The following is a 26,261-nucleotide window of genomic DNA, read 5'->3' as shown; positions in this document are numbered from 1 at the left end:
CGAAACGCGGCCGCCGTGCCAATGTTCGAATCCGGGAACTCCGGATCAGTAGCCGAGCGCCCGAGCCACTCAGCCACTATAGCGGGCATCAAATGTGGCCTATTTTTGTAGTTTCTGCCATTCTCTTTTATAGAAACAACGTTGATAACTTTATGGATATTCCTCAATAATACAGCACTCCTTTTTGTTAGAATAACAACTTCGTGCGAAGCATTGTGCGGAACTCTGGAAATGAATGCAGAAGAGGCGGTAAAACGTTTTCGCTTAAGTTTGCTGTCTTACCTTGAGCTCTTTCTCGCCCTGCTAGTCAACACTTGCCAGCGGAGGCTAACGGTAGCGACTCCATTCGCAGTCGGCGGGCAGCCGTGCGGTACTGAGGGACTGCAATATTAAGGCGAAAGCGTTTAATACCTTATACTGTCGTTAGCAGACGCTGTCGGCAGCCGTGTCGACAGACGCGTCGGCAGATTTGTCCGCCTTTCAGCGTCACTGCTTAAAAAGAAACTGCGCAGAGGGTGGGAATCGAACCAGAGCCTTTGGCATTTGAAGCGGAGACACTACCACTGCGCCACGAAGGCTTAAGGTTCGAGCACGAATAAAGGCGCATCTAGTGAATGCATGGGTTTCATAAATAAAATAAAAGGAATAAAGTGAAGGAATGGAAAATTAAAAATAAGGAAATAAACAAAAATTAGAACAAAACAATAATAAGAAATGAAAATAAAAATAAAAACAATCAAAATAAGAAAAAGAGCAAAAAAAGAATATGAAAAATAAAAAAGAAATAAAAATAAACAGTGCGCCAGGAAACGCTTTTCGCCTTGCAGCACTTTACAGAGCCAAAGTGCCCCCTGAATTTTTGCATGCACGGAGGAGAGTATATTGTATCATTTCAATGCATGAAAATAATGTTCAGTTGTTTCGAAAATACCTTTCGCTGCGGAAGCAACGCCACTCTAGGTGTGAGCGATTTCGCGGAGAGCCCCAACTGCGCATGCGCTAGGAGCGAGTGTGTGACAGTTACTGTGTAATTTCGTTTCTTCATTACGGCCCCTCTTTCTTCTTTCACTCCGACTTCCTCCCTTCCTGTACAGTGCGGTTCGGGTGTCCACCGAGATGACAGAGATTTACTGCGCCATTTCCTTTCCTCAAAAAGCGTTGCGTTCAAAGGGCAAGACGTCGCGCCGAACGGGTGGTGGCGTTCCGCTCTTCCTTTACGATGCTGTTCAGGTGTCCACCTAGATGACAGAGAATTACTGCGCCATTTCCTTTCCTCAAAAAGCGTTGCGTTCAAAGGGCAAGACATCGCGCCGAAGGGGTGGTGGCGTTCCTCCCTTCCTCTATGGTGCGGTTCGGGTGTCCACCGAGATGACAGAGAATTATTGCTCCATTTCCTTTCCTCAAAAAGCGTTGCGTTCAAAGGGCAAGACATCGCGCCGAAGGGGTGGTGGCGTTCCTCCTTTCCTCTACGGTGCGGTTCGGGTGTCCACCGAGATGACAGAAAATTACTGCTCCATTTCCTTTCCTCAAAAAGCGTTACGTTCCAAGGGCAAGACATCGCGCCGAAGGGGTGGTGGCGTTCCTACCTTCCTTTACGGTGCGGTTCAGGGGTCCACCGAGATGACAGAGAATTACTGCGCCATTTCCTTTCCTCAAAAAGCGTTGCGTTCAAAGGGCAAGACATCGCGCCGAAGGGGTGGTGGCGTTCCTACCTTCCTTTACGGTGCGGTTCAGGGGTCCACCGAGATGACAGAGAATTACTGCGCCATTTCCTTTCCTCAAAAAGCGTTGCGTTCAAAGGGCAAGACATCGCGCCCAACGGGTGGTGGCGTTCCTACCTTCCTTTACGGTGCGGTTCAGGGGTCCACCGAGATGACAGAGAATTACTGCGCCATTTCCTTTCCTCAAAAAGCGTTGCGTTCAAAGGGCAAGACATCGCGCCGAAGGGGCGGTGGCGTTCCTCCCTTCCTCTATGGTGCGGTTCGGGTGTCCACCGAGATGACAGAGAATTACTGCTCCATTTCCTTTCCTCAAAAAGCGTTGCGTTCAAAGGGCAAGACATCGCGCCGAAGGGGTGGTGGCGTTCCTCCTTTCCTCTACGGTGCGGTTCAGGGGTCCACCGAGATGACAGAGAATTACTGCGCCATTTCCTTTCCTCAAAAAGCGTTGCGTTCAAAGGGCAAGACATCGCGCCCAACGGGTGGTGGCGTTCCTACCTTCCTTTACGGTGCGGTTCAGGGGTCCACCGAGATGACAGAGAATTACTGCGCCATTTCCTTTCCTCAAAAAACGTTGCGTTCAAAGGGCAAGACATCGCGCCGAAGGGGTGGTGGCGTTCCTACCTTCCTTTACGGTGCGGTTCAGGGGTCCACCGAGATGACAGAGAATTACTGCGCCATTTCCTTTCCTCAAAAAGCGTTACGTTCCAAGGGCAAGACATCGCGCCGAAGGGGTGGTGGCGTTCCTACCTTCCTTTACGGTGCGGTTCAGGGGTCCACCGAGATGACAGAAAATTACTGCTCCATTTCCTTTCCTCAAAAAGCGTTACGTTCCAAGGGCAAGACATCGCGCCGAAGGGGTGGTGGCGTTCCTACCTTCCTTTACGGTGCGGTTCAGGGGTCCACCGAGATGACAGAGAATTACTGCGCCATTTCCTTTCCTCAAAAAGCGTTGCGTTCAAAGGGCAAGACATCGCGCCGAAGGGGTGGTGGCGTTCCTCCCTTCCTTTACGGTGCGGTTCAGGGGTCCACCGAGATGACAGAGAATTACTGCGCCATTTCCTTTCCTCAAAAAGCGTTACGTTCCAAGGGCAAGACATCGCGCCGAAGGGGTGGTGGCGTTCCTACCTTCCTTTACGGTGCGGTTCAGGGGTCCACGGAGATGACAGAGAATTACTGCGCCATTTCCTTTCCTCAAAAAGCGTTGCGTTCAAAGGGCAAGACATCGCGCCCAACGGGTGGTGGCGTTCCTACCTTCCTTTACGGTGCGGTTCAGGGGTCCACCGAGATGACAGAGAATTACTGCGCCATTTCCTTTCCTCAAAAAGCGTTGCGTTCAAAGGGCAAGACATCGCGCCGAAGGGGTGGTGGCGTTCCTCCCTTCCTCTATGGTGCGGTTCGGGTGTCCACCGAGATGACAGAGAATTACTGCTCCATTTCCTTTCCTCAAAAAGCGTTGCGTTCAAAGGGCAAGACATCGCGCCGAAGGGGTGGTGGCGTTCCTCCTTTCCTCTACGGTGCGGTTCGGGTGTCCACCGAGATGACAGAAAATTACTGCTCCATTTCCTTTCCTCAAAAAGCATTACGTTCCAAGGGCAAGACATCGCGCCGAAGGGGTGGTGGCGTTCCTCCCTTCCTTTACGGTGCGGTTCAGGGGTCCACCGAGATGACAGAGAATTACTGCGCCATTTCCTTTCCTCAAAAAGCGTTACGTTCCAGGGCAAGACATCGCGCCGAAGGGGTGGTGGCGTTCCTACCTTCCTTTACGGTGCGGTTCAGGGGTCCACCGAGATGACAGAGAATTACTGCGCCATTTCCTTTCCTCAAAAAGCGTTACGTTCCAAGGGCAAGACATCGCGCCGAAGGGGCGGTGGCGTTCCTACCTTCCTTTACGGTGCGGTTCAGGGGTCCACCGAGATGACAGAGAATTACTGCGCCATTTCCTTTCCTCAAAAAGCGTTGCGTTCAAAGGGCAAGACATCGCGCCGAAGGGGTGGTGGCGTTCCTACCTTCTTTACGGTGCGGTTCAGGGGTCCACCGAGATGACAGAGAATTACTGCGCCATTTCCTTTCCTCAAAAAGCGTTACGTTCCAAGGGCAAGACATCGCGCCGAAGGGGTGGTGGCGTTCCTACCTTCCTTTACGGTGCGGTTCAGGGGTCCACCGAGATGACAGAGAATTACTGCGCCATTTCCTTTCCTCAAAAAGCGTTACGTTCCAAGGGCAAGACATCGCGCCGAAGGGGTGGTGGCGTTCCTACCTTCCTTTACGGTGCGGTTCAGGGGTCCACCGAGATGACAGAGAATTACTGCGCCATTTCCTTTCCTCAAAAAGCGTTGCGTTCCAAGGGCAAGACATCGCGCCGAAGGGGTGGTGGCGTTCCTACCTTCCTTTACGGTGCGGTTCAGGGGTCCACCGAGATGACAGAGAATTACTGCGCCATTTCCTTTCCTCAAAAAGCGTTGCGTTCAAAGGGCAAGACATCGCGCCGAAGGGGTGGTGGCGTTCCTACCTTCTTTACGGTGCGGTTCAGGGGTCCACCGAGATGACAGAGAATTACTGCGCCATTTCCTTTCCTCAAAAAGCGTTACGTTCCAAGGGCAAGACATCGCGCCGAAGGGGTGGTGGCGTTCCTACCTTCCTTTACGGTGCGGTTCAGGGGTCCACCGAGATGACAGAGAATTACTGCGCCATTTCCTTTCCTCAAAAAGCGTTACGTTCCAAGGGCAAGACATCGCGCCGAAGGGGTGGTGGCGTTCCTACCTTCCTTTACGGTGCGGTTCAGGGGTCCACCGAGATGACAGAGAATTACTGCGCCATTTCCTTTCCTCAAAAAGCGTTACGTTCCAAGGGCAAGACATCGCGCCGAAGGGGTGGTGGCGTTCCTACCTTCCTTTACGGTGCGGTTCAGGGGTCCACCGAGATGACAGAGAATTACTGCGCCATTTCCTTTCCTCAAAAAGCGTTGCGTTCCAAGGGCAAGACATCGCGCCGAACGGGTGGTGGCGTTCGTTGGACTCCCTGGCAGCGCTACAACACGCTGTTGCGTTTCACTGCTAAAGGCGAAGCTTAAGCGTCATTATCAGTTAATTAGTATTTAGTGATTAATCAGTAATTATCCATCAATTAGTAATTTGTCGTTAGTTAGTAATTAGTCAAGAATTCTGTGTGACGTCATTCAGTGGTGATGCCACCAGCGCCACACAGGCAGTCAAAGTGGTGCGGAAAACGCTTTCGCCTCTACGCACTTGAGACAGTCAAAGTGCCCCCTGAGATGCCGCCGCCGCTGCGATTGTCAAGCCGTTGCTTCCGTAATTCGACTCAGGATGGCCATTGGTCAAGCTACAACCAATTTTAATGCGAAAGCCTTTAATGGCTCATGCTCGCGGTGTCCGTCCGTGCGCTGGAATCGTGCCAACTGTGGCCTCTCCTCCGCGCAGCGGGCGCAACCTCCTCCGTAATTTACTTTCCTCAAATTAATTTTCTCCATTGCGGCCCCTCTTTCTGTTCCTTGTTTCGCTCCCACTTCCTCCCTTCCTCTACAAACGGATGACGGGTGTCCACCGAGATATGAGAGAGACAGGCGTCGTTTCCTTCCCTTAAAACCAATTTTCTTTTCATTTTCTTTCCCTTACGACGCGGTTTGGTTGTCCACCGGGATATGTGTTTCCTGGCGCACTGTTTGTCTTTTATTTATTTTTTAGAGCGCAGCTCTTTGGCGTCTGTTCCTGGGTTTCGCGTCGTCGTCGGCGTCGGCCTCGTAACCAGCTCCGCCCCCCTTTCATCCCCCCAGCGCTATCGGCGTCAGCGGCATTAGTCAGTCGCTGCTATCTCTTCCCTCCTCCCTTTATCGTGTTGTCCGCTTGCTGCGCGCGCTTCTGCCCCCATCGTTTGCCGCTGGGTGTACACGCCGCCCCCCTCCCCCCTCTTCCTGCGAGTCTCCGGTTGTCAAAGCGCCGGCTCGAACTTAATTCCTTTCTTCGCTCCTCCTCCAATGCAACCCCTGTGCGGTGGCAATCAGAGAGCCAGATCGGTGGCGGCGGATCTGTATATGTGCACCGCCCGAGCCGAAATTGCGAATACGTGTGAAAAATAAAAAAAAAAATTCTGTGATAGCGCATACATGTGTTGCTCGATTTCTTTGCCTCAATCTATCGAAAAGGTGAAACAGCTTATTTGCTGCGCTCAAATTTCGCATTAGGAAGTAACGTAATCGTCGGTAATTTTTTATTTGTGCCGCGTGTGACGTCACTCGGTTTCGCGCATGCCCAGCTGTAGCAAATCTTGGCTGCGACCGCTCACGCGAAGCGCGGCTGTGGTGCGGGCAGTGAAACTTTTCGCTTCAAAACCGCACATGCGGGGGAAGCCCGCCACGCGCCAAGCGGTTCGGGGAAGCTGCAGTGGGTTGACCACAACAAGGCTTTCGCCAAGGACACTTTAGAATTTCCAAAGTGTCTGTGGTAATTTTGACAGGTGTCCATCAAGATATGAGACAGTTCCTGCGTAATTTCCTTTCCTCAAATAGAATTTTCATTTTCTTCATTACGGCTCCTCTTTCTCTTTCTTCTTTCACTCCCGCTTCCTCTCTTTCTCTACAAACGGATCACAGGTGTCCACCGAGTTATGTGAGACAGTTACTGAACAATTTCCTTTCCTCAAATACAATTTTCATTTTCTTCATTACGGCCTCTCTTTCTTCATTCACTCCGACTTCCTCCCTTCCTGTGCGATGCGGTTCAGGTGTCCACCGAGATGACAGAGAATTACGGCGCCATTTCCTTTCCTCAAAAAGCGTTGCGTTCAAAGGGCAAGGCATCGCGCTGATTGGGTGGTGGCGTTCCGTGGACTCCCTGGCAGCGCTACAACACGCTGTCGCGTTCCACTCCTAACCGCGAAGCTTAAGCGTCATTAATTAGCAGTTGCTTAGTATTTAGTCATCAGTGAGTAATTAGCCATACAATAGTAATTTGTCATTAGTTAGTAATTAGTCATGAATTATGTGTGACGTCATCGAGTGGCGACGTCACAAGTGCCACAGAGGCAGTCAAAGTGGTGCGGAAAACACTTTCGCCTCTACGCACTTGAGACAGTCAAAGTGCCCACTGAATTTTTTTTCCTCTAGCCATGTGTAAGTGGTAATGTCTCAGTGTGTAGCTTGAAGGAAAATGTTTTTGTACATGGCGAGAGGGGCATTTTACGTACTCTCTTAAGTACGCCATATCCCGGTAAACCAAAACACGCAGAGCAGTGGCGCAGGAAGGAGCACACAGATTAAGTCCTTGTACAACCGTTTTCTTGACACCGAATAAAGGAACTCAGGGAAAAACGAACAAGTACTAAACGAACAGAAAAATACACCTCATGCGTCAATTCCCACAAACACGGATGATCAGAAGCATTACAAGAAATGGTGATGCTCGGTAAAGCTTGAGCTAAATTTACTTGCACGAATGCCCGCATTATTGGGTGTGTAGTGTCACGGAAAAACAAGGAACGTGAAAACGCCTGTCGAACATACAAGAGGGCTAAACCGAGGCCATCAGCGCTTTCAGGCCGGAAAAGGTTACCAGGCCTCGTTGATTCCAAAAACGAACCCGACACAAAAGTTACGAAAACTCTTTCGAAACGTTGGATATAAAGTCTTGTGCAATGAATAAATTTGCAGTACATAATAAATTTTAGCGGTGAAAAGCAGATTACATGCGGTCGCCCTGCCAAAAATCGAGAGACCATGGGGCACAACAGTCTCAGCATAGCGTTGAAGAGTTGGCACGTGGTGCCAAGGTACTTTAGTGGCGTACGTCTCCATTGTATACGAGCGTATTCGGCAGGCGTCGCTCCCCACATAACAAACCAAAGACCGCAACCCTTGGAACGATTAATTCGAGCTCCTGACAATGAACCGAAGTCTTCTGTTAAATGAATAACCTCATTGATGCTTGACTTGTCAGAGCAGAAAAACGCGAGGTCATCCGCATAGGCTAACACCTTCAGTTCCTGACCCATAATACGAAAACCATGGACAGCTGCACAGTCTATAACACTTAGACAAAGTGGTTCCAAGCATAATGCGAACAGAAGCGGAGACAGCGGGCAGCCCTTTTTCACAGAGGACTGAATTTTAACTGGTTGTGAGAGAGGGCCATTAAGAATCAAGTGCGTTGAACAGTTTTTTTAACGAAGGCGTATACCAGTAGAAAGAACTGAACCAAGATGACGTGATTCAGAAGACAAAGAGAAACGAATGGGACACCCGATCGAACGCCTTTGCCAGGTCAATTTGCGGCAGTGGTAATTGTTCATGAGTGTCACTGCAATACTGCAACACTGTGCGCGCTATATGTAGATTAGATAGTATAGACAGACCCCTCAAGCCGCATGTCTGATGAGGTCCAATCAAAGTAGCCTTGCAAGCTCTAGGCGATTTGAGAGGACTTTAGCAAAGATCTTGTAATCAGCATTAGAAAACGTGATAGGTCGGTAGCCATCTACAAATCGTTGCTTTTCCCTATCGTCAGTTTTCCGTAATAACAACATGAACATCATCATCATCAGCCTGACTGCTCCTACTGTAGGGCAAAGGCCTCTCCCATGTCTCTCCAATTAACCCTGTCCTTTGCCAGTAGCGGCCACTGCATCCCCGAAAACTTCTTAATCTCATCCGCCCACCAAACTTTCTGCCGCCCCCTGCTACGTTTGCCTTCTCTTGGAATCCGCTCCATTACCTTTAAGGACCACCGGTTATTTTGCCTTCGCATTACATGCACTGTCCAAGCCCATTTCTTCCTCTTGATTCCGACTAGGATGTCATTAACTCGCGTTTGTTCCCTCACCCACTCCGCCCGCTTCCGATCTCTTAACGTCACGCCTATCATTTTTCTTTCCATAGCTCGCTGCGTTGTCGTTAACTTAAACTGAACCCTCTTTGTTAGCCGCCACGTTTCTGACCCATAGGTGAGTACCGGTAAGATACAGCTGTTGTAGACTTTTTCTCTTGAGGAATATTGGCAAACTGCCATTCATGATCTCGGAGAACCTGCCATATGCGCTCCAAGCCATTCTTATTCTGTTAGTTATTTCCCCCTCAAGACAATATGACTGTTGGTAAATGGCTGTGGCAAAAATTCAACATCAATACTCTGCTTAAAAATTTGCAGCAGGACAGGGTATGACACAGACTTAAAGGTCTTATAAAATACCCCTGAGAGGCCGTCAGGCACTAGGGTTTTCGAAAGCGGTATTCGATCAATTGCATCTTCGATTTCACGCAACGTTATAGCACCACTTATTATCTCGCACTCATGCTCACAAAGCGGGGAAACCATAGACACCCAGCGCGCTACATGAACAGTGTCAGCTGGGCTTGAAGCGGCAGCAAAAAGTGAGGTGTAGTATTTTGAAAACTCGGTTACTATTTCATGTGTACTTGCGACCAGGGTTCCCCCACAGTAGAACTCAGAGACGCGCTTGGCACTCACGGGCCGACGCTCATCAAGCAAGGCCTGTCTAGTTGGCTGCTCACAGTGCAAAGCACGATTACTGCGGGATCGTACACGGGCCGCTCGAAAGCGTTCTGCATCTAACCTTTGAAGGTGACACTTTACAGCTGGAATTTCTTCGGTGTACAACCCTGGAGCCTGGCATTCAATTTCGTGCAAATTATAAATGCTTTCAAACTCCTCACCATGCTTAAGACCTCATGGAGCCGATCTCAATAGCTACGCCACGAACTTTCTGCTTAAACGCCTCCCAAGCTGAACATAATGGGACTCTCATGGTCAAGCAAGATTCCAACGCTGTCTGCACTCGCTGCTTGAAGTCCTCCTCAATTAGAAACGGGCACATTCTCCAACGCGTGCTTTCGTTCAGATTGGAATGTAATAAGCATTATCTGTATTTTTTTTATAAACGCCACAAAGAACGGCATCTGCCAGTTATACAGTTCCTCGCCTTAACTCCAAAGGCGAGGTTTAATTAACCTCACGATGCCTGTCTACTTCTGGAAAGCCTTCAGTCCGTTCCCTTTGTTGCGCGTTTCAATCAGTGCGGCACCTTTACGTACCAGCGTTATCTGTATAGGCAGTTTAAGATATGAACGGCAATTTTTTATTGATATATTAAGCGTTGAAGTAGCTCTGAATTCATAGCGTTTAATGTGGTCGGTTTAAACAGCCTACTACAGACAAAGATATACTTAACGAAGGGTCCCTCATGCGTCAGCGGCCGCTGAAACCAACAATGCAATAAAACACTCATATTCATTAGGGCGTGAAAGATCTGCGCATAGTTTGTAGCCATTTCAACTTTCATGATTGGGCAAGCACAAGTTTTGTCACAGCTCGCGGGCTCAGTTTTACTTCTAGCGTACAGTACCTGTAGACTGCTGGCGAAGTGAGAAACGTGCTGTAATTGATGTCTGGTCAATCTCGGTATCCACCATTGCGGCGCTCCAAAGTCTAACCGCTAGGTTGCGCTGGAGTCTTCGACGTGGTGACTTCAACCTACATCAAAATGGTGCCCGGTATGAAACCACTATCAGCTCACGGAGCACCGCCACGCAATTGCGGCTGAGACATGGCAGCGGCGGCAGAATGGGAGACCATACTGGTGGGAAAGATGCCGGAAAGTATTAACTAACCGACACGCTCACGCAACGTTCCAACCAATACTTTTATTAGAGATTTTGCATAATTCAACAAGGTATCATAGAGGAGGAGAGATTGTGCTATTAGAAAAGGTCCCGCGGTTACTTTGTGGCGGGGCAGCTACATCCAGAAGGAGCTCTTGGAATACGGGTCCATAGGCGCTGTGATGTGACAGCCGAAAGCCGAAAAGAAGGCGGCCATGTTCATCGCAGGCACGTTGCACCGCGCCCGGGGGCTCGCGTAGCGCCCACTCAACTTGCGGCTGTCCCGTTTGCAGATCACAGACATTTGTTTGGTTTGGTTTATTGGGGCTTAACGTCTCAAAGCGATTCAGGCTATGAGGGACGCAGCAGTGAAGGACGTCGCAGAGTACGCGGGGCTCTTGAATTTCGCCTCCATCGAAATTCGGCCGCCGCGGCCGGGGTCGAACCAGGGTCTTTCGGGCCATCATCCATCATTCAGCCCGACCCTCGTGGTCCGTGCCTTGGTTGTAAATGTCTGTTAGGGTGTGATGATGATGATAATGATGATGCCGCCATCAGGCAATTTGGCTTCTTTTTTCTCGTTATTCTTACAAAAAGGCATAAAATTGATTGTTATATTAATGAGAAAGAGTTTGGTCAAAGTTTGAAGTGGAGAAGCGACCAGAATCGACTCTGTGTAAAGAAAGCGGTGATACATTTGCGACACTTTTTCGTCGAAGTAAAATCAGCCTTGGCCTTAGCATGACACTAAAAAAACACTTAAAAAGCTCAAGACTCATTAGCCAGCAACTACAGTATCGCAGAGGGTCAGAGAAGCAGGCAATGACCACAGCGGAGTGCTCATGACCTTAGCAGGTGAAGCAGAGAGGAGCAGTTTATATACATATACATCGATTTCAAAAGACAGAGCAGGAAGAAAAGCGCCGACCTCCAGGGTCTTTTGCAGGTCAAATCTGCCATACGAAGAAAGGACATAACGCGATCAACGAAGTCCTCAGTGCGCCACAAGCTTCCATCTCTAACCTTGTGTGACATAGACTCTTATGAAAGTATCCGACTTTGCACGCGCAAAACAGAACTTCGAGTGTCATAATCCAACGCTGTCCCTTATTCCGGCATTCCAGCCAGTGTTTAGTGTAGCTATAGTTGACAGAGTGCGACACCCCGTACGGTGGTCAGCTACAGCAGAAGCCCTTTCGGTCGAGGTGGCAGCCAGACTGCCAAGAGGTCGCCTTCGTTCATTCCAGGAACGTTACACCCATACCGTGGGCTTGCGAAATGTCCTATGGGCGTAATGCTTGCAGGCCGTCATACACTGGAACACAAGAAAGAGATTAGATTGTGTATACCATGTGGTGTGTATCAGCTCGCGCACATTTCCTGGCTTGAGTCAAACCGTGTGGACGATCAGCTGAATCTCATGATCAACACTTAGGATCTTCTAAGTGTCTAATTTGTAGCGTATTAAAAAGCTTTTTTTCTCTCCCGTGCATTAACAGTGGACCTAGAAGATGGTGAACCTTATGAAGGCGAAAAAAAAGCAAGAATCGAACGACTATGTGATAAAACCGCGCTAAAAATAGATGACCAACAATAACCCGGAAAAAACCTGACTAACAATAACAATAAGGGGGGATGAAGACTCAAGACGCCAGGCGCTGTATCTTGTTTAACCTCTGCCCCACTGTGCCATGCAGGGTATGAAGACTTCGAGGGATCTATGAGTGTCACTTCGGGTGCGACCGATTCCGCACATACGGGCTGTTAACGCTGTCGCGTCATACTCTTACGGTGGAGATTTTCAATGCTCCCTCCAATTTTTCCTTTCAGCCAGAGGATCAGATTAGTTTCTGCGCCGTTTTTATCAAGATGTGCAAGGCAGCTATCACTAAGTTTTTCATCCCTGAAGAAGAAAAAATATGTCTACTTTTTTTTTGCAATTTCAAATTACATCTAGAGTAGACGGGGAATGAGGGGCTCGTTATATATATATGAGAGAAGCCAACAGCCACAGGAACCAAGGGGCACAGGGGATTTTAAATTTATTTATTTTATTTTGTGCAGTTGTTCGGTTTAGAATATTACTGAATATGTAGCAGAAGAAAAAACAACCACATGCCACCAGTGGGATATCCGAACCCACGACCTCCGAATTACGCGTCCGGTGCTCTACCGCTGAGCTACGGCGACGGCTGTCAATTCTGCTTTCGGGGGTATTTATACTTACAAATAACCTAACCTTGAGAGTGTTCATCAGCGCCACCCACGTCCGCCGCTTAAAGGGAGACTGAAGCACTTTTTTTGAAAATCAGGCCGGCAGCGGCGTGCTATAGTTTTTCATGCTGTATATCGGAATATCGCATCTAAAACGGCAAAAACAAGCGCGGATGGCTTTTTTTAGCCGAAATATGCGCGGTGCCCTGGACTGAGGGCAACCGACCACTGATTAGAGGCGGACGACTTCGACAGAGAAGGCTCCTGGGGGTAGAACCAAGACGTCTCTGAAGATGCCCCCAAACAGCAGGAAAAACCATTAGTGTAAATAAAGTTTTCCCTCCTCCTCCTCCTCCGAAATATGCGGCCTGTGCCGCGGGGCACGCCGTGCAGCGCGCCGCCGCCCGTGATTGGTCAAGAGAGGTCGTGACGTCACTTTGAGGACTGGGGAAGCTGCCGTTGCGGATCCGGCGCTGCGTTGAGGGCAGATCGCAGCTTTCCCTGGGGCTGTAAAAGCGAATATGGCGACTATTTTTTTACTGACCTCCAAAGAAAAGTATATACTACAGTTTGTTCATTCCACGTATCACCTTAAACCAAGGCAAGCAAAAAATTCTACGCCTAGCACAAGCATACGCCAGCGTGAAAGACGCGTATGCAGACCATGCGTAAAAGGTGCCAATACAACATCGGCTCGTATTCTCGGAAAGGAGGGGGTGCGAACAGTACTCAAGTCAATATCACCACCGGACGACTCCTGGCTGGCCCGAAATAGCGGCATCCTAAAGAAAAGGACCAAAGCGCTGTGTAGAACAAATCCTGTTCTCAGTACCCGGCGTTGTAGGTTGGGACAAGAAGGTATTTCAAGGAAACGATGAAGCAGCACAAAATTGATGTCAAATTAGCGAAGCGCAGTGGCCAAGCACTGCGAGGCATGTGACCACAGGATAGTGACGCAATCATTGTGCGCTGGAAACCAAGCCAAATACGCGTACAAGGCTGCTGCTTCACTCGTGGAGCGTTTAGCAGATGCCAGAAAATATTAATCGCTCCCTCGGAAACGTTCGCCCTTCCTAGATTTGCAGTTTAGGTTCAGTGAAGTGGTGGCCAACTGTATGTGCGTTTAAAAGCCAAGCTAGCTGCAACTCGCCCGCTGCCACAACTTGATGAAGATACCGAGTAAGGTTGCGAAACATGGTAGTTTTTTTTTTTTGCAAAAACTTGGTTGGCATTCATTTCTTTATTAAATCTGCATCCAAAATCAGAACGTCGAACGCTGTCGAATGCTTTCATTTTAATCGCTTAGCTACGATTAAACGAGATGCCGCATATGAAGAGCTTCGATGCTTGCTTGCTTTGCTTTATTGTGATTTGCTTGTTTCCTTGCTTGCTTGGACACGTCGAACCGAGTATAAAATCACTAACTGAGCGTTGCTGAGCACGCCTCAGGTGGTCTGGCCGCACCTAAGCTGAGAAGAGCGATACATGCTTGAGCCTCTAAAAGATTTCTGTAGGGGCGAAGTGAGCATGTTTCTACTTATAGAATAGGCGCTTCTTCGGAATGGTGACACGCCTGTCATGCGCGAGAAAATCGAAAGAACTGTGTCATGGTTCAGCCGCGCCTTTTCGACAGAAATCTCCAGAGAGCACATTAGGGACAAGCTCTGCATGTAGCCGCTCTTACGTAAGTGCTTCGAGCAGAGTACGCTTGCTTTGGTCGGCTTGAATTCTTTGTCACAGCAGCGAGCGCTTGCGCTGCGAGCTTATGGCGGAAAAGACGACACAGTCGCGGCCGTAGTTGTTAGTTAGTTAGTTAGTTATATTGATTTTTATGGCGCAAAAGCAACTGAGGCTATGCTGCGCCAAACACAAGGTTAGAGTTTTTGTTAATGGTGAAGCTTTCTAAAAATACTTAGAGTTTGTTTAAAACGTTGGCTTCCTTGAGAAACCTAAAAATACATGAAATGTCAACCAGTGCTCGATCACCTAAGAGTAGCATGGGGTGTAATGGGATGCTTTCCCTGTAAAATGTTGTGAAATATTCCTTTCTTAGTTCTTCTAGTTTTATGCATGAAATTAAAATGTGGTTCACTGTGAGTTCAGCACCACACATTTCACAGAGAGGTTTGTTTTGTTTGGCTAGCAGAAAGTTGTGCGTGAGGTGGGTGTGTCCAATGCGGAGCCGACATAAAATAACTTCGGTAAAACGTTCTTGATGCCTACATGATTGCCATTCCCCTAAAATTGGTTTCACAGAATTTAATTTGTTGTTTACGTGATCTTGCCATGCGGCCTGCCACTTATTTCTGAGTTTACTGTTGATAAACTTTAAGCAATCCCTGTGCGGTATGCTCACTTGTTTTATTTGGCCATTCCGGGCTTGTGCAGCGCATACATCTGCTTTTTCATTACCTACGATTCCAACATGGCTAGGAACCCAGCAGAATTTAATGTTATGTTTTTGTTTTGTGATTTTAACAATGTTATGTATGATGTTACCTATTATGGGTTCAGCAGCATTTCTGGAGTGCAGTGCTTTGAGCATACTCAGGGAATCGGTGTAAATGATGCTATTTTTGATGTTTTCTCTTACTATTTTTTCTACAGCTACAAAGATGGCATAACACTCAGCAGTAAAAACCGATGCGAATTCTGGTAGTCGCATTATCTGTTTGTTTTTTCCTTGGATTACTGCACTTCCAACGTGACTTTCTGTTTTTGAGCCATCGGTATAAAATTCAATGTAAGTGCCATACTTTTCTTGTAGTGCAAAGAATTCCTGTAATATGTACTCATTTGGCGTTTGCTTTTTATCTAAATGTGTCATTGTGAGGTCACATACTGAAGGCAGGCTGTACCATGGTGGTAAATATTCATTCCTGTGTGCAATATTCGGTAGGGCATCTAGTATTGTTAGCTCTTCACATTTATCTTCAAAGCGCAGCAGTAATGGTCTGATAGAATGTGGTTTGTTGATGAATAATCTTTTAGATGGGCACTTGGTGACAACTGGATGACAGAGATGTTTCGGAAGAGAACGGATTTTTAAGACGTATGTGCATGTTAGTGCGATTCTTCGGTCCTCAAGAGCGGGCTCATTAGTTTCAACGTATAGGCTGGCTACTGGTGATGTTCTGTACGCTCCAGATGATAGGCGCAAACCAAGATTATGAATGGGGTCTAATCTTTTCAAGTAGGATGCTCTTGCTGAACCATATACTATGCACCCGTAGTCCAGCTTGGAGCGCACCAGAGAGCGATATATTTGTAAAAGGCTTGCTCTATCGGACCCCCACCGCTTCCGTGAGAGCACTTTTAAGATATTGAGGACTTGAGAAGCTTTCTTTTTAAGGTTATTAATGTGTGGTAGAAATGTGAGTTTCTTGTCGAAAGTTAGGCCTAAAAATTTGTGTTCTTGTTTAATTGGTAGCGCAGTGTGATTCAGGTATAGACTGGGATCGACCTGTAGGCCTCGTCGCAATGAGAAAAGAACAGCTACTGTTTTTTGAGGAGAAAATTTAAATCCATTTCTGTCTGCCCAAGAACCTAGTTTATTTAGTGTGATTTGTATTTGTCTCTCACAGGTTGATATACTGGAGGACGTGCATGCTATTTGTAGGTCATCTACATAAACTGAATACATTATGGACTTGGGTATTACTTTAGCTAAAGAATTCATTTTTACTATGAAGAGTGTCGTGCTTAGAATGCACCCCTGGGGTACGCCGTTCTCTTGGGTGAAAGTCATGGAGAGAGTTGCTCCTAGGCGGACTCGGAATGTGCGGTTAGCCAGGAAGTCGTTCAAGCAGTTCAACATCCTGCCGCGGATACCTAGCTCTGCTAGGTCACGGAGGATGCCGAACTTCCACGTAGTATCGTAGGCCTTCTCCAAGTCGAAGAAGACCCCAATACAGTGCTGCTTGTGGATGAACGCCTCCCGGATGGTGTTTTCTAGGCGGACAAGATGATCTGTGGTGCAGCATGTTTTCTTAAACCCACATTGGTGTTTATCTAGTAGTTGCCGAGATTCAAGTACGAAGGTTAGTCTAATGTTTATTACACTTTCGAAAGATTTAGCAATGCAGCTGGTGAGGGCTATTGGTCTATAACTGCTAGGACTTGTTGGTGGTTTTCCGGGTTTGAGAAAAGGTATTATGACTGCTTTTTTCCACTCGTCAGGTATATTTCCAGTTATCCAGATTTTATTAAAGAATTTTAACAGTGCCTCTACAGCAGCCTCGGAGAGATGTGCAAGCATAGCGTAATGCACGTTGTCTGGTCCTGGTGCTGTCTTTTTTCCAGAAGATAATACTTTATTTAATTCTTGTAGTGTGAGAGGCTGGTTATAATCCTCGTGTACACCTGCTCCAGATGGAAATTTTTGTTTTTCAGCTATTGCTTTGTGTTTCTGAAATGTGTTTGTGTAATTGGATGAGCTTGAGATCTCAGCAAAATGTTCGCCCAATATGTTGGCCTGTTCTTCTAAAGATGTTTGTGTCCCGGGTGCTGTCAAGAGAGGAAGTGTGAAAGGGGTATGGTCACCAGTAAATTTACGAACTTTTTCCCACATTTTCTTTGATGTTGTTGAGCTGTTTATTGAGGAGACATATTTCTGCCAAGAGGTTTTTTCTGCATTTCTTCGCACATACCGCGCTCTGGCTTTTGCCTTCTTAAAGGTAAGTAAGTTCTCTGCAGTGGGATATCGACGCAGAGCGCTCCAGGCTTTGTTTTGTTGTTTTTTTGCTAATGTGCATTCTTTTGTCCACCACACTTTGTGTTTCTTTTGTGCAAGTCCTGTTGTTTGTGGTATAGCGAGTGTTGCGGCCGATATTATGCATTCAGTAAACTTCTCATTAATTTCATCTGTGCTAAGGTCGTCACAAAATTCCTTTTCCAGAGTGGCACTTTTTGTAAAAAGTGACCAGTCGGCGAGCTGAAGTTTCCAGCGCCGTGGCCTTGTGGGGATGATTGGAGTGGACGATGAGAGCCTGATGACGGTAGGTAAGTGATCGCTGCCCATGGGGTCATTTAAAACATCCCATTTAAAATCGTTAAAAAGTAATGGTGATGTGAAAGCTAAATCGAGAGAGCTCATTTTTGCTGAGCTTGGACAGCAATATGTGGCTTTTCCCGTATTTAAAAGACAGATATTATTTGAGAGGATAAAATCTTCGATTATTTGGCCCCTCGAGTCACAGCGTTCGCTTCCCCAGAACGGTGAGTGAGCATTAAAATCGCCAACTACCAGGAATGGCTCCGGTAGTTCATTTATCAAGCCTTCTAAATCTTGTATTGTTAATGTCATGTGCGGGGGAAGATATAGAGAACATATAGTTATGGTTTTGTAGCTCACGACGCTAACCGCAACCGCTTCCAGTTTTGTGTTAAGATTGATTTTTTTAGCAGGGACGCCGCTCTGAGTAACGATTGCGACGCCTCCTGAGAGTCTGTTAGCATGCTCGCGATCACGTCGGAATGTTTGATAATGTCTCAGGATATTCGTATGTTGTGGACCGAGGTTGGTTTCCTGAAGACATAAAGCTACAGGAAACATTGAGCCAAGAAAATGTGTGATATCATTGTAATTCCTGAGCAATCCTCTACAGTTCCATTGAAGTAGGAAAGTCATGTTTATATTTTTGAGTGAGGATTGAAGGGATTTACTTGTTTTCTGGGCCCGTTATTGGGGTCCTGTCTATTCTTCGCTCAAGAGAGCGGTTCCGCCGCTGCAAAGCGGGCGGATCGGGAGTTACCTCCATCACCTCACTAGAGGTGCTGGTGGACCGCGGGGAAGCCGCGGATGTGTTAGTGTCAGGCCTCCCCCGACGGGGGGAAGTCCTGCTGGGTGCCGACCCGTGTGCCGGCGCTCCCTGCTTTGGGGATGGCAGAGCAGCGTTCACTGTCTCTGCCTGGGGCGTTGATGGCACTGCCACAGGCTCCGTGAAGGTGGCCTGGGCAGATGCCGGAGTGCTGTGTGGTGCGCCGCCCCTGCGCACCACATCAGCAAAGTTTGTTTTTGTGGAAAAGTTGAAGCTGTTCTTTGCGTAAAACAGTCGTCGCGCTTCCTTAAATGTGATATTCTGTTTTGTTTTGATTGTAACAATTTCTTTTTCATTTTTCCACGATGGACATGACCTCGAATAGGCGGGATGATCGCCTTCACAGTTTGCGCAGCGAGGTGCTGCTCCTTCACAGTTGTCGGAAGCGTGTTCTTTTGATGCACATTTAGCGCAAGTTTCGCGGCCACGGCAGCTTTGAGACCCATGACCGTACCGTTGACATTTGAAGCACCTGCGTGGGTTTGGGATGTAATGTCTGACATTTATTTTGAGGTAGCCAGCTTCTATGGATTCGGGGAGTGTGCTTGAGTTGAAAGTCAGTACTAGGTGCTTTGTAGGTATCTCTTTGTTGTCTTTTCTTATTTTGATACGATACACACTTATGACATTCTGTTCTTTGAGGCCTTCAAGCATCTCTTCCTCGGTGAGGTGAATGAAATCTGCTTCGGATATCACACCACGGACGGTGTTCAGAGATCGGTGTGCTGTAACTGATACAGGGATTTCCCCGATGGACACTAGGCTGGAAAGTTTTGAGTATTGGGCAGTGTCTCTGAGTTCAAGGAGCAGGTCACCACTTGGCATTTTAGACAGTTTGTACCCGGGACCCAAGGCCTCAGTTAGACTTTTTGCAACTAAGAATGGGGACATGGTTCTTGCGGTTTTTTCAGTTTCTTCGCTATGAAGAACGTGAAATTTTGGAAATGGTTTCGGTTTTTCGAAAAACTCTGCAGTTGCCTCGTTCCGCCCTCTTTTATGAGGGCGATCTGGTTTGGAAAAGGGGGGAGCCATGAAAAATATGTGTTGTTCGGCCGTGGTGCCAGCCACCCACCATGGAGCCCAACGAGGGGACGGGACAGGAACTTGCGAGCAAGTCCTGCCCACGCCAGCTGTACACCTCAACTATAACCCAATATGACGCAACTCAGGTTAGTTGGCCACACAAGGTTAACCCTCGCCACCAGGAAAAAAGGGAAAAAACTAAGAAGAGAGGAGGATACAGGAAAGTTGTAAGGAAGGAAATAGGAAAGTCAAAGATAGAGGGGAGGACAGGAAAAGGCGACTGCCGATTTCCCCCGGTTGGGTCAGGCCGGAGGTGCCGTCTACAGGAAGCTGGGGCCAAAGTGGTGTGTTGCCTCCGCCGAGGGGCCTTAAGGGTCCAAACGCTCGGCATCGGCTCAACCACCAGGATCCCCTTTTCCCCGGACACGGCAATGCCACGCACGGCTAAGCGCGGATGCTCGGGTCCGTGGTGACGCATTGTTCACCATCATCCCCCTGCGGGGATGTCCCTGCGGATGCTCGGGTTAACCCCGTGGTGTCGCCACTCACCAACGTCTGCATGCTGCAGACGCCTCCCTGCGGGGAGGCCGTAGTTGTTCGTGGACACGAACGCAGAGTAGTACCTTGTGTTGAACCAGATTCTCAAGATCGGCTGACACGCTTTGTACGTCATAACACACGCAGTACGAGGAACAACGCATTCAGCACGAGAAACAACGCGCGCTGAAAGCTCGCTCGGGTGCGCCGAAGTATGCCCGGCTCCTCAACATGACGTCACGTTGGCCGACATCACTCTCCGCTGTTCTCCTCTCCTGCGGCCGCGCGGGGCGCGGGAGATTTAAACATCGCGCTTTCAATTGGTGATTGCGCCATTGTTTTAGCCAAAATCGAAAAAATAATTTCACAGACGTGATCAGCAATGACACTGCTTCAAAATCCTTAAAAATTAGCTGATTCGAAAACCGCCTCAGAATCCCTTTAAGAACGTGGGTGGCGCTGATGAACACTCTCAAGGTTAGGTTATTTGCAAGCATAAATACCCCCGAAAGCAGAAGAATTGACAGCCGTCGCCGTAGCTCAGCGGTAGAGCACCGGACGCGTAATTCGGAGGTCGTGGGTTCGGATCCCACCGGCGGCATGTGGTTCTTTTTTCTCTGCTTTTCTAATCAATTAGCATTAAGCAATAACATATTCAGTAATATTCTAAACCGAACAACAGCACAAAATAAAATAAATAAATTTAAAATCCCCTGTGCCCCTTGGTTTCTGTGGCTGTTGGTTTCTCTCATCTAGAGTAGACGTTATCAAGAAAATTTTCCTGTGTGGTGTACAAATATGACTCACTAATAGGCAGTTAGTGCTTTGTAATACTGCACACGAGCCAATTCCACGTGCTCCGAAGCGTGAGAAAAATCAGGCCATCACGAGCTCCACGCGAAACACGCAATAAGAAGAAGCAGCAGCCTCTGATGAAAAGCACCAGCCCGCTGGGCAAAGTTTCTTGTTCCAAGGCTAAAAATACCAAATGAATACCGCCGCGAAGACTGCCACTTCTTCCGTGAAGAGCCCCAAGCGTGAGGGCTCATTGGCCACCAAGAATACCGTGGCGAGTAATTCGGAAATCAGCAAACGGAAGAAGGCAAATTCCAAGCTGTCCAGGCCTGCCAAACCCCACCCTCCACCATCCGGACGCCATGAAGCGCGTGAGTGCTGCATCGAGCAGATTCGATGGAGTTTCCGAATCATGCATGTTTACCACGAATGTATTTACTCTAGAGGAGACAGTTACCGCGTTAATCGATTCCCTTTTAATTACCGCACGATTCTTGCTACTCATTGAGGTGCTGGGCTCAATTCAGTGCTTATTTGGGATGCTTAGCACAAACACTGTTGTGAATAGCCGGTGGCGGTTTGTTTATGATCACGGTAGACAGTGACCTCGTAGGTAATTATCCTAGCCGTCAGAAAACGGTATTGAAAACAGTTCTCAGCATGAGGGGTTACGCCGTAGGAGATCCGCACCCAGCAGGTAGAAGACAATACACCTCATTATTCAAGTGGGAGAGGACGGAGCCCCTCATAACGCAGTGGGTCAATCCCACCCGGTGGACAAGAGCTTATGCGCCTCGGCGACACAGTCAGCCCGTTGGACGATCCGCGCCCGAAGGCCCGGCTCCGGGCTGCGCAGCGCCGCGGTCTCCCACTGCTCCTCGTTAGTGAGTAGGAGGAAGGGGGTTAGGACAGGCACACATGATGTGGGACAGGAAAGAGTGGAGTGCCCACCGCAGAATCTGCAGCGGAGAGGGTGCAGAGGGCGGGGTAGATGTGGGAGAAAACTGCCGGATTTCGGAAGGCATGCGTTTGGCTGGCGCCAATGGGCAAACGCGGCGGACTCCTGATGGATGGTGAACCGGTCCCTTGTTGACCTCGCTCCGTGATGAGGACAGCGGCTGGGCTGCGCTGGATAGTAACGCCTCGGTAGTATGTGTGGGCCGCCTTGTTCCCCAGGAAGCAGGAGTGGGCGTGGGTGCAGATACACTGGATGATGTGTGTGTGTGGGGGGGGTGGGGGCGTTAGATTTTAGCAGGCGGAGGGTGATGGGAGAGACCAGGCCTTTACTGAATTTACTGATTGCAGCTTTGGATTCACTGATAATGATTGTGGAGGTTGGGTTGAAGGTGACGGCTAGAGCGAGGGTTCCCTGCACGGCGATATCGGGGACGCAGTCACCACGGAGGCGGAGAAAGTGGGGCTGCCGATATGGTCCGTAACCGAGTCCGCAAAGACGTCCGATACTCGGCGGCATCCGCATAGGCCACCTCATTGTTAAGACCGTAGCGCTTGTTTGAAGTCTCGGTCTTTTTCCCCATTCACCGGTGTACCGAATGTCCCGGGTGGATGAATGTTCAGGTAATAATAGATTGAAATGGGGAGAGAGATTTTTGGGGAAAAAGGGACTCGTAGCGGAAGCATACAAGGCTGAGGATGTGGCGGCCTGTCGTCCTGTGCGAGAGGCGCTCACATTTTCCTACTTAGTGGGCTTCTGTGAGTAGCGCCGCCGTGTTGTAGAGGCATAGAACCTGAAGCCAGGGAGTAGAGGTGGGGAGGGGGGGAGCAGGTGAGGGTGACTGCTTTTGAGGGGTGAGGAGGGCGTAGATAAAGGTTCTTACAGCACCGTCTACCGTCTGGGTACAGCAAGAGCTTAAATTGGCTGACAACTTTCGATCTATCCATTTCGGCCTCATAATCCGCCATGGTTTAGACGGTCGCGCGGATGGCACTATAAGCTGCTTGGCCCTGCGCCATATCACAGCGAAATATTGACGGCCATAGCTTTGTTGCATTACAAACACTCCCTCGAGAGGACACCATCCATCAGGTACATTAGACAATGCGGGGTGCATTTTAAGCCGCATGTGCGTCTATACTTAACCAAAGAATGCGGCACGACATAGACATCAACGAAGGAGATAACAGAACACCCGTTTCAAAATCTGCGCGAAGTCAATGACAATTGCAACGGTGAGCTTACCGTGTGGCGGGCGGGGACATTACTTTCCAGTCAATGCTTTATGCACTCAGACAGCAAGGAACCCTTTGTTAGACAGAGAGGCAACCCAGACAACACCAAACATCCTGAGGACGTCCTCAAGATACAAACGTCCTCACGATTTTTGACTGTGTCTTTAGGACGTCCTGAGGACGCTGCCTAGTCGAGGGTCCTAGAAATGTCATCTGGAGGACCTAATGAGGACGCAGTTACAAACAGACCCTTTTTTTGATTGCAGTTGTTCCTGCAGCTATATGTAATTATTGCGGTAATTAAAGCACGGTCATTATTGCGGTAACTAAAGCGCACAGGTGAATTCTTGACAAATTCGCGCGGCTAAACCGCCTGTTTTTCCCTTTTGTGCGAGAGCGCAACGGCATCTAGTTGGGCAGCGCTGTGCGCTACGTGAAGATTTCTCTGCCGCACAGCGACGCGTGAACACGACGTCGCAGCGCAGGCGCAAGCAGGCAGGCGGGGTGCTTTTCTTCGCACGCGAATGCGCGAGCAGCGGAAAAGTGCACCGAGGCTCCGGAAACGAAATTATTTTCTTTCAGTGTCTGTTTTGCAGCAATCGAGAGTTGGTTGCGTATACTGTATGTAGCATTGTGTTTGCTTAACCAGTAAATTAGAAAACTGTTATACTTTAGAACCTTTCCGGATCTGTCGTTTACCACGGCATATCTTTGCGGTACCCATGAGCGCCTTGCGTCACCGCCACATGGAGGAAGGAAAATTGTTTTTCCTTCCTCCATGCACGCCACCTTTCAATCGGCCAAGTCAAGTCTCTTCAAGCCAAGCCAAGCCAGGGCATAGGAATCTGCATTTTCCTTCCTTCAAGGCGAAGTAGCGCACTGAAAAAGTCATGGAGGCGACGCTTACAAACAAAGGTGAGATGCTTGACGTTATGTCTTAAATTTTTTTTGATAGGAAAACTTGCGAACTTAGTAGTCACCACGATAGGCAAAACTGCTTGTCGCCTGCGCTTGTTTCTTTGGCATTCGCCGTTTTCTTTGTTTTTTTTTTGTTAAAAATGACATCACATTCGCGCCATTTTTAAGCCAGACCGCCAGACAAGTTCAAAATGGCTGAAAGTTCTGATCGACAGTTCCGCCGGGAGAGGAAACGGCGTGTTGACGCGTGTCTTCAGCTGTTGAACCTGGAGCAAAATCAAATACTAGGAGGGCCATCCACTTCGCGTCAACTGGAGACCCCTGCAACGTGCGTTGTGCGTGATTTGCCTAGAGCTCCTACATCACGCGAGCCTGGTGCGAACAAGCGCTTGTCAAGCGATCTTGGGGCAGGCAGTACTTATGGTGTGTCATCCGACAGTGACGAGCACTATTGTGTCGAGGCAGCCTGCTCGTCATGCTCTGACAGTGATTATGGCTCGGCGTGGGTCTGGGAAGCTGCAGAAAGCCCCGGCGTGGACGGTGTTGAAGGAGGCATTCCTCCTGCATCCTTCTCCAACGACGGCGCTTCCACGGAGGACGGCGTAGGTGATGCTAGTGATGACATCACAAAATTTAGGCAGAAGCTGCAGATTTGGGCAGTGCAATCGCAGTCATCTCACGCCGCGGTGACATCGCTGCTGAAAGTTCTTCGGACACATGCATGTTTTTCTTCTCTGCCGTCATCTGCAAGAGCCCTACTTCAGACTCCAAAGAAATCTGCAGGAATTTTGGAGCGTGCAGGAGGAAAATATCGTCATTTCGGTATTGAAGTCGGATTGAGGTGGCTGCTGCTCAACTGTGGCGAGTTGCCTGCAGAACTGAGCCTCAGTTTCAACATTGATGGCCTGCCAGTTTCAAAAAGCTCTAAAGGACAGTTTTGGACTATCCTTGGCCGGGTCAACAACATCAGTGAGAAAGTGCCATTTGTTGTAACTGTCTTCTTTGGCAACAGCAAACCACACAGTGCAAATGAATTTCTGCGGGACTTTGTGGACGAGCTGAAATGTCTCATGTCTACAGGCATAACATTTGGCATATTGACAGTTGCTGTAAGGCTCCATTCCATAGTCTGTGATGCTCCTGCTAAAGCTTTTGTGATGTATATTAGAAGCCACACAGGCTACTATAGTTGTCCAAAATGTACTTTAAAAGGAGAATATTGTGAAGGTAGAGTGTGCTTTCCAAGTGCTCCTAGACAACTACGAACAAATGACAGCTTTCGTGCAAAAACACAGGAGCAGCACCACACTGGCGAAACAGTTATCGAAGAACTACCTATAGACATCATAAAATGTGTGCCATTCGATTATATGCACCTTGTATGTCTAGGTGTAACACGCAAGCTACTGCTGTTATGGACCCGTGGTCCAAAAGAAGTCAGGGTAGGCAGCAAAGTCTGTAGTGAGATTTCAGAGAGAAATACAAACTTAGCTGAGTTTGTGCCTTGTGACTTCAACAGGAAGCCAAGGGGCCTGTCAGAGTTAGATAGATGGAAAGCAACAGAACTTCGCTTCTTTTTGTTGTATGCAGGACCTATTGTTTTGCAATCAGTAATTCCCCCAGAGATGTATAAAAATTTCCTTGCTTTGCATGTAGCCATACGTGTACTGTCAAGCAGTGCTGCTACAGCAAATGAAGTTAAGTATGCAGAAGACCTGCTGAGTTTTTTTATTAGCAGCTTTATTAAGGTCTATGGTCAACAGCATGCCTCACATAATGTGCATGGGCTGTACCATCTAGCTGCTGATGTGTTGCACCTAGGGCCCCTGGATGCTTGGAGTGCATTTCCATTTGAAAATTATATGTCTTCTTTAAAGCGCATGCTCCGGAAGCCAGAATGCCCTCTTGAACAGCTGTGTAACAGGTTGGCAGAGCATGGCACAGTTTTCACTGGCAACGTGAAGGCAACAAGTTACCCGCTTTTCACGTCAGAGCATGAGACAGGGCCGCTCATTGATCCTTGCCAAGGGCCACAATTTTTTAAAGCAACATTACCAGGCAATCTTGTGCTTGCAGCTGACAAGAAAAATAACTGTTGCACACTTCTAGATGGGTCTGTTATTTTGATTGAAAACTTTGCTCATTTTCCATCTGGTGACCCATGTGTCATTGGAAGAAAGTTTCGCCAGTGCAGAGACCTGTACACTTCGCCTTGTCCATCCTCGATGCTCGGTATATGATATAGTTTCGCAGCCTTCTAGCCTGTCGTCCTGGCCTCTTCACAGCATTGCCAAAAAATGCCTAAAAGTGCTTTTTAAGAGAGAGAATGTTGTTTTTCCTCTCCTCCACTCTTGAGCATTTGCCTAGATTACACACAGTGTCTGATTTGGCTGTCTTGTTTTTACACCTCATGTGGCA

At 48.4% G+C, this 26,261-nt stretch overlaps 2 protein-coding genes and 1 pseudogene across 2 annotated transcripts in view; 2 read left to right on the top strand and 1 right to left on the bottom strand.

The window, feature by feature from the left end:
- LOC149356976 (uncharacterized) overlaps positions 1-26,261 on the top strand; it is a 592,868-nt gene that overhangs the window by 186,954 nt on the left and 379,653 nt on the right. The gene's annotated exons all lie outside the window — the stretch shown is intronic.
- On the bottom strand, positions 14,364-19,574 carry LOC149356986 (uncharacterized; annotated as a pseudogene).
- LOC149356985 (uncharacterized) lies at positions 24,035-26,083 on the top strand. The gene has a single exon (XM_089576477.1). The coding sequence runs from the start codon at positions 24,035-24,037 to the stop codon at positions 26,081-26,083; it is 2,049 nt and encodes a 682-aa protein (XP_089432603.1).

The sequence above is a fragment of the Amblyomma mixtum genome, chromosome 3 (assembly GCF_055824585.1).
Source record: "Amblyomma mixtum isolate Tamu chromosome 3, ASM5582458v1, whole genome shotgun sequence".
NCBI classification, from domain to species: Eukaryota; Metazoa; Arthropoda; class Arachnida; order Ixodida; family Ixodidae; genus Amblyomma; species Amblyomma mixtum.
This window is presented reverse-complemented; position numbering and strand designations above follow the sequence as displayed.

Excerpts from the sequence above, each read along its gene's own strand:
- LOC149356985 (XM_089576477.1), top strand. The coding sequence starts at position 24,035 with ATGGCTGAAAGTTCTGATCGACAGTTCCGCCGGGAGAGGAAACGGCGT.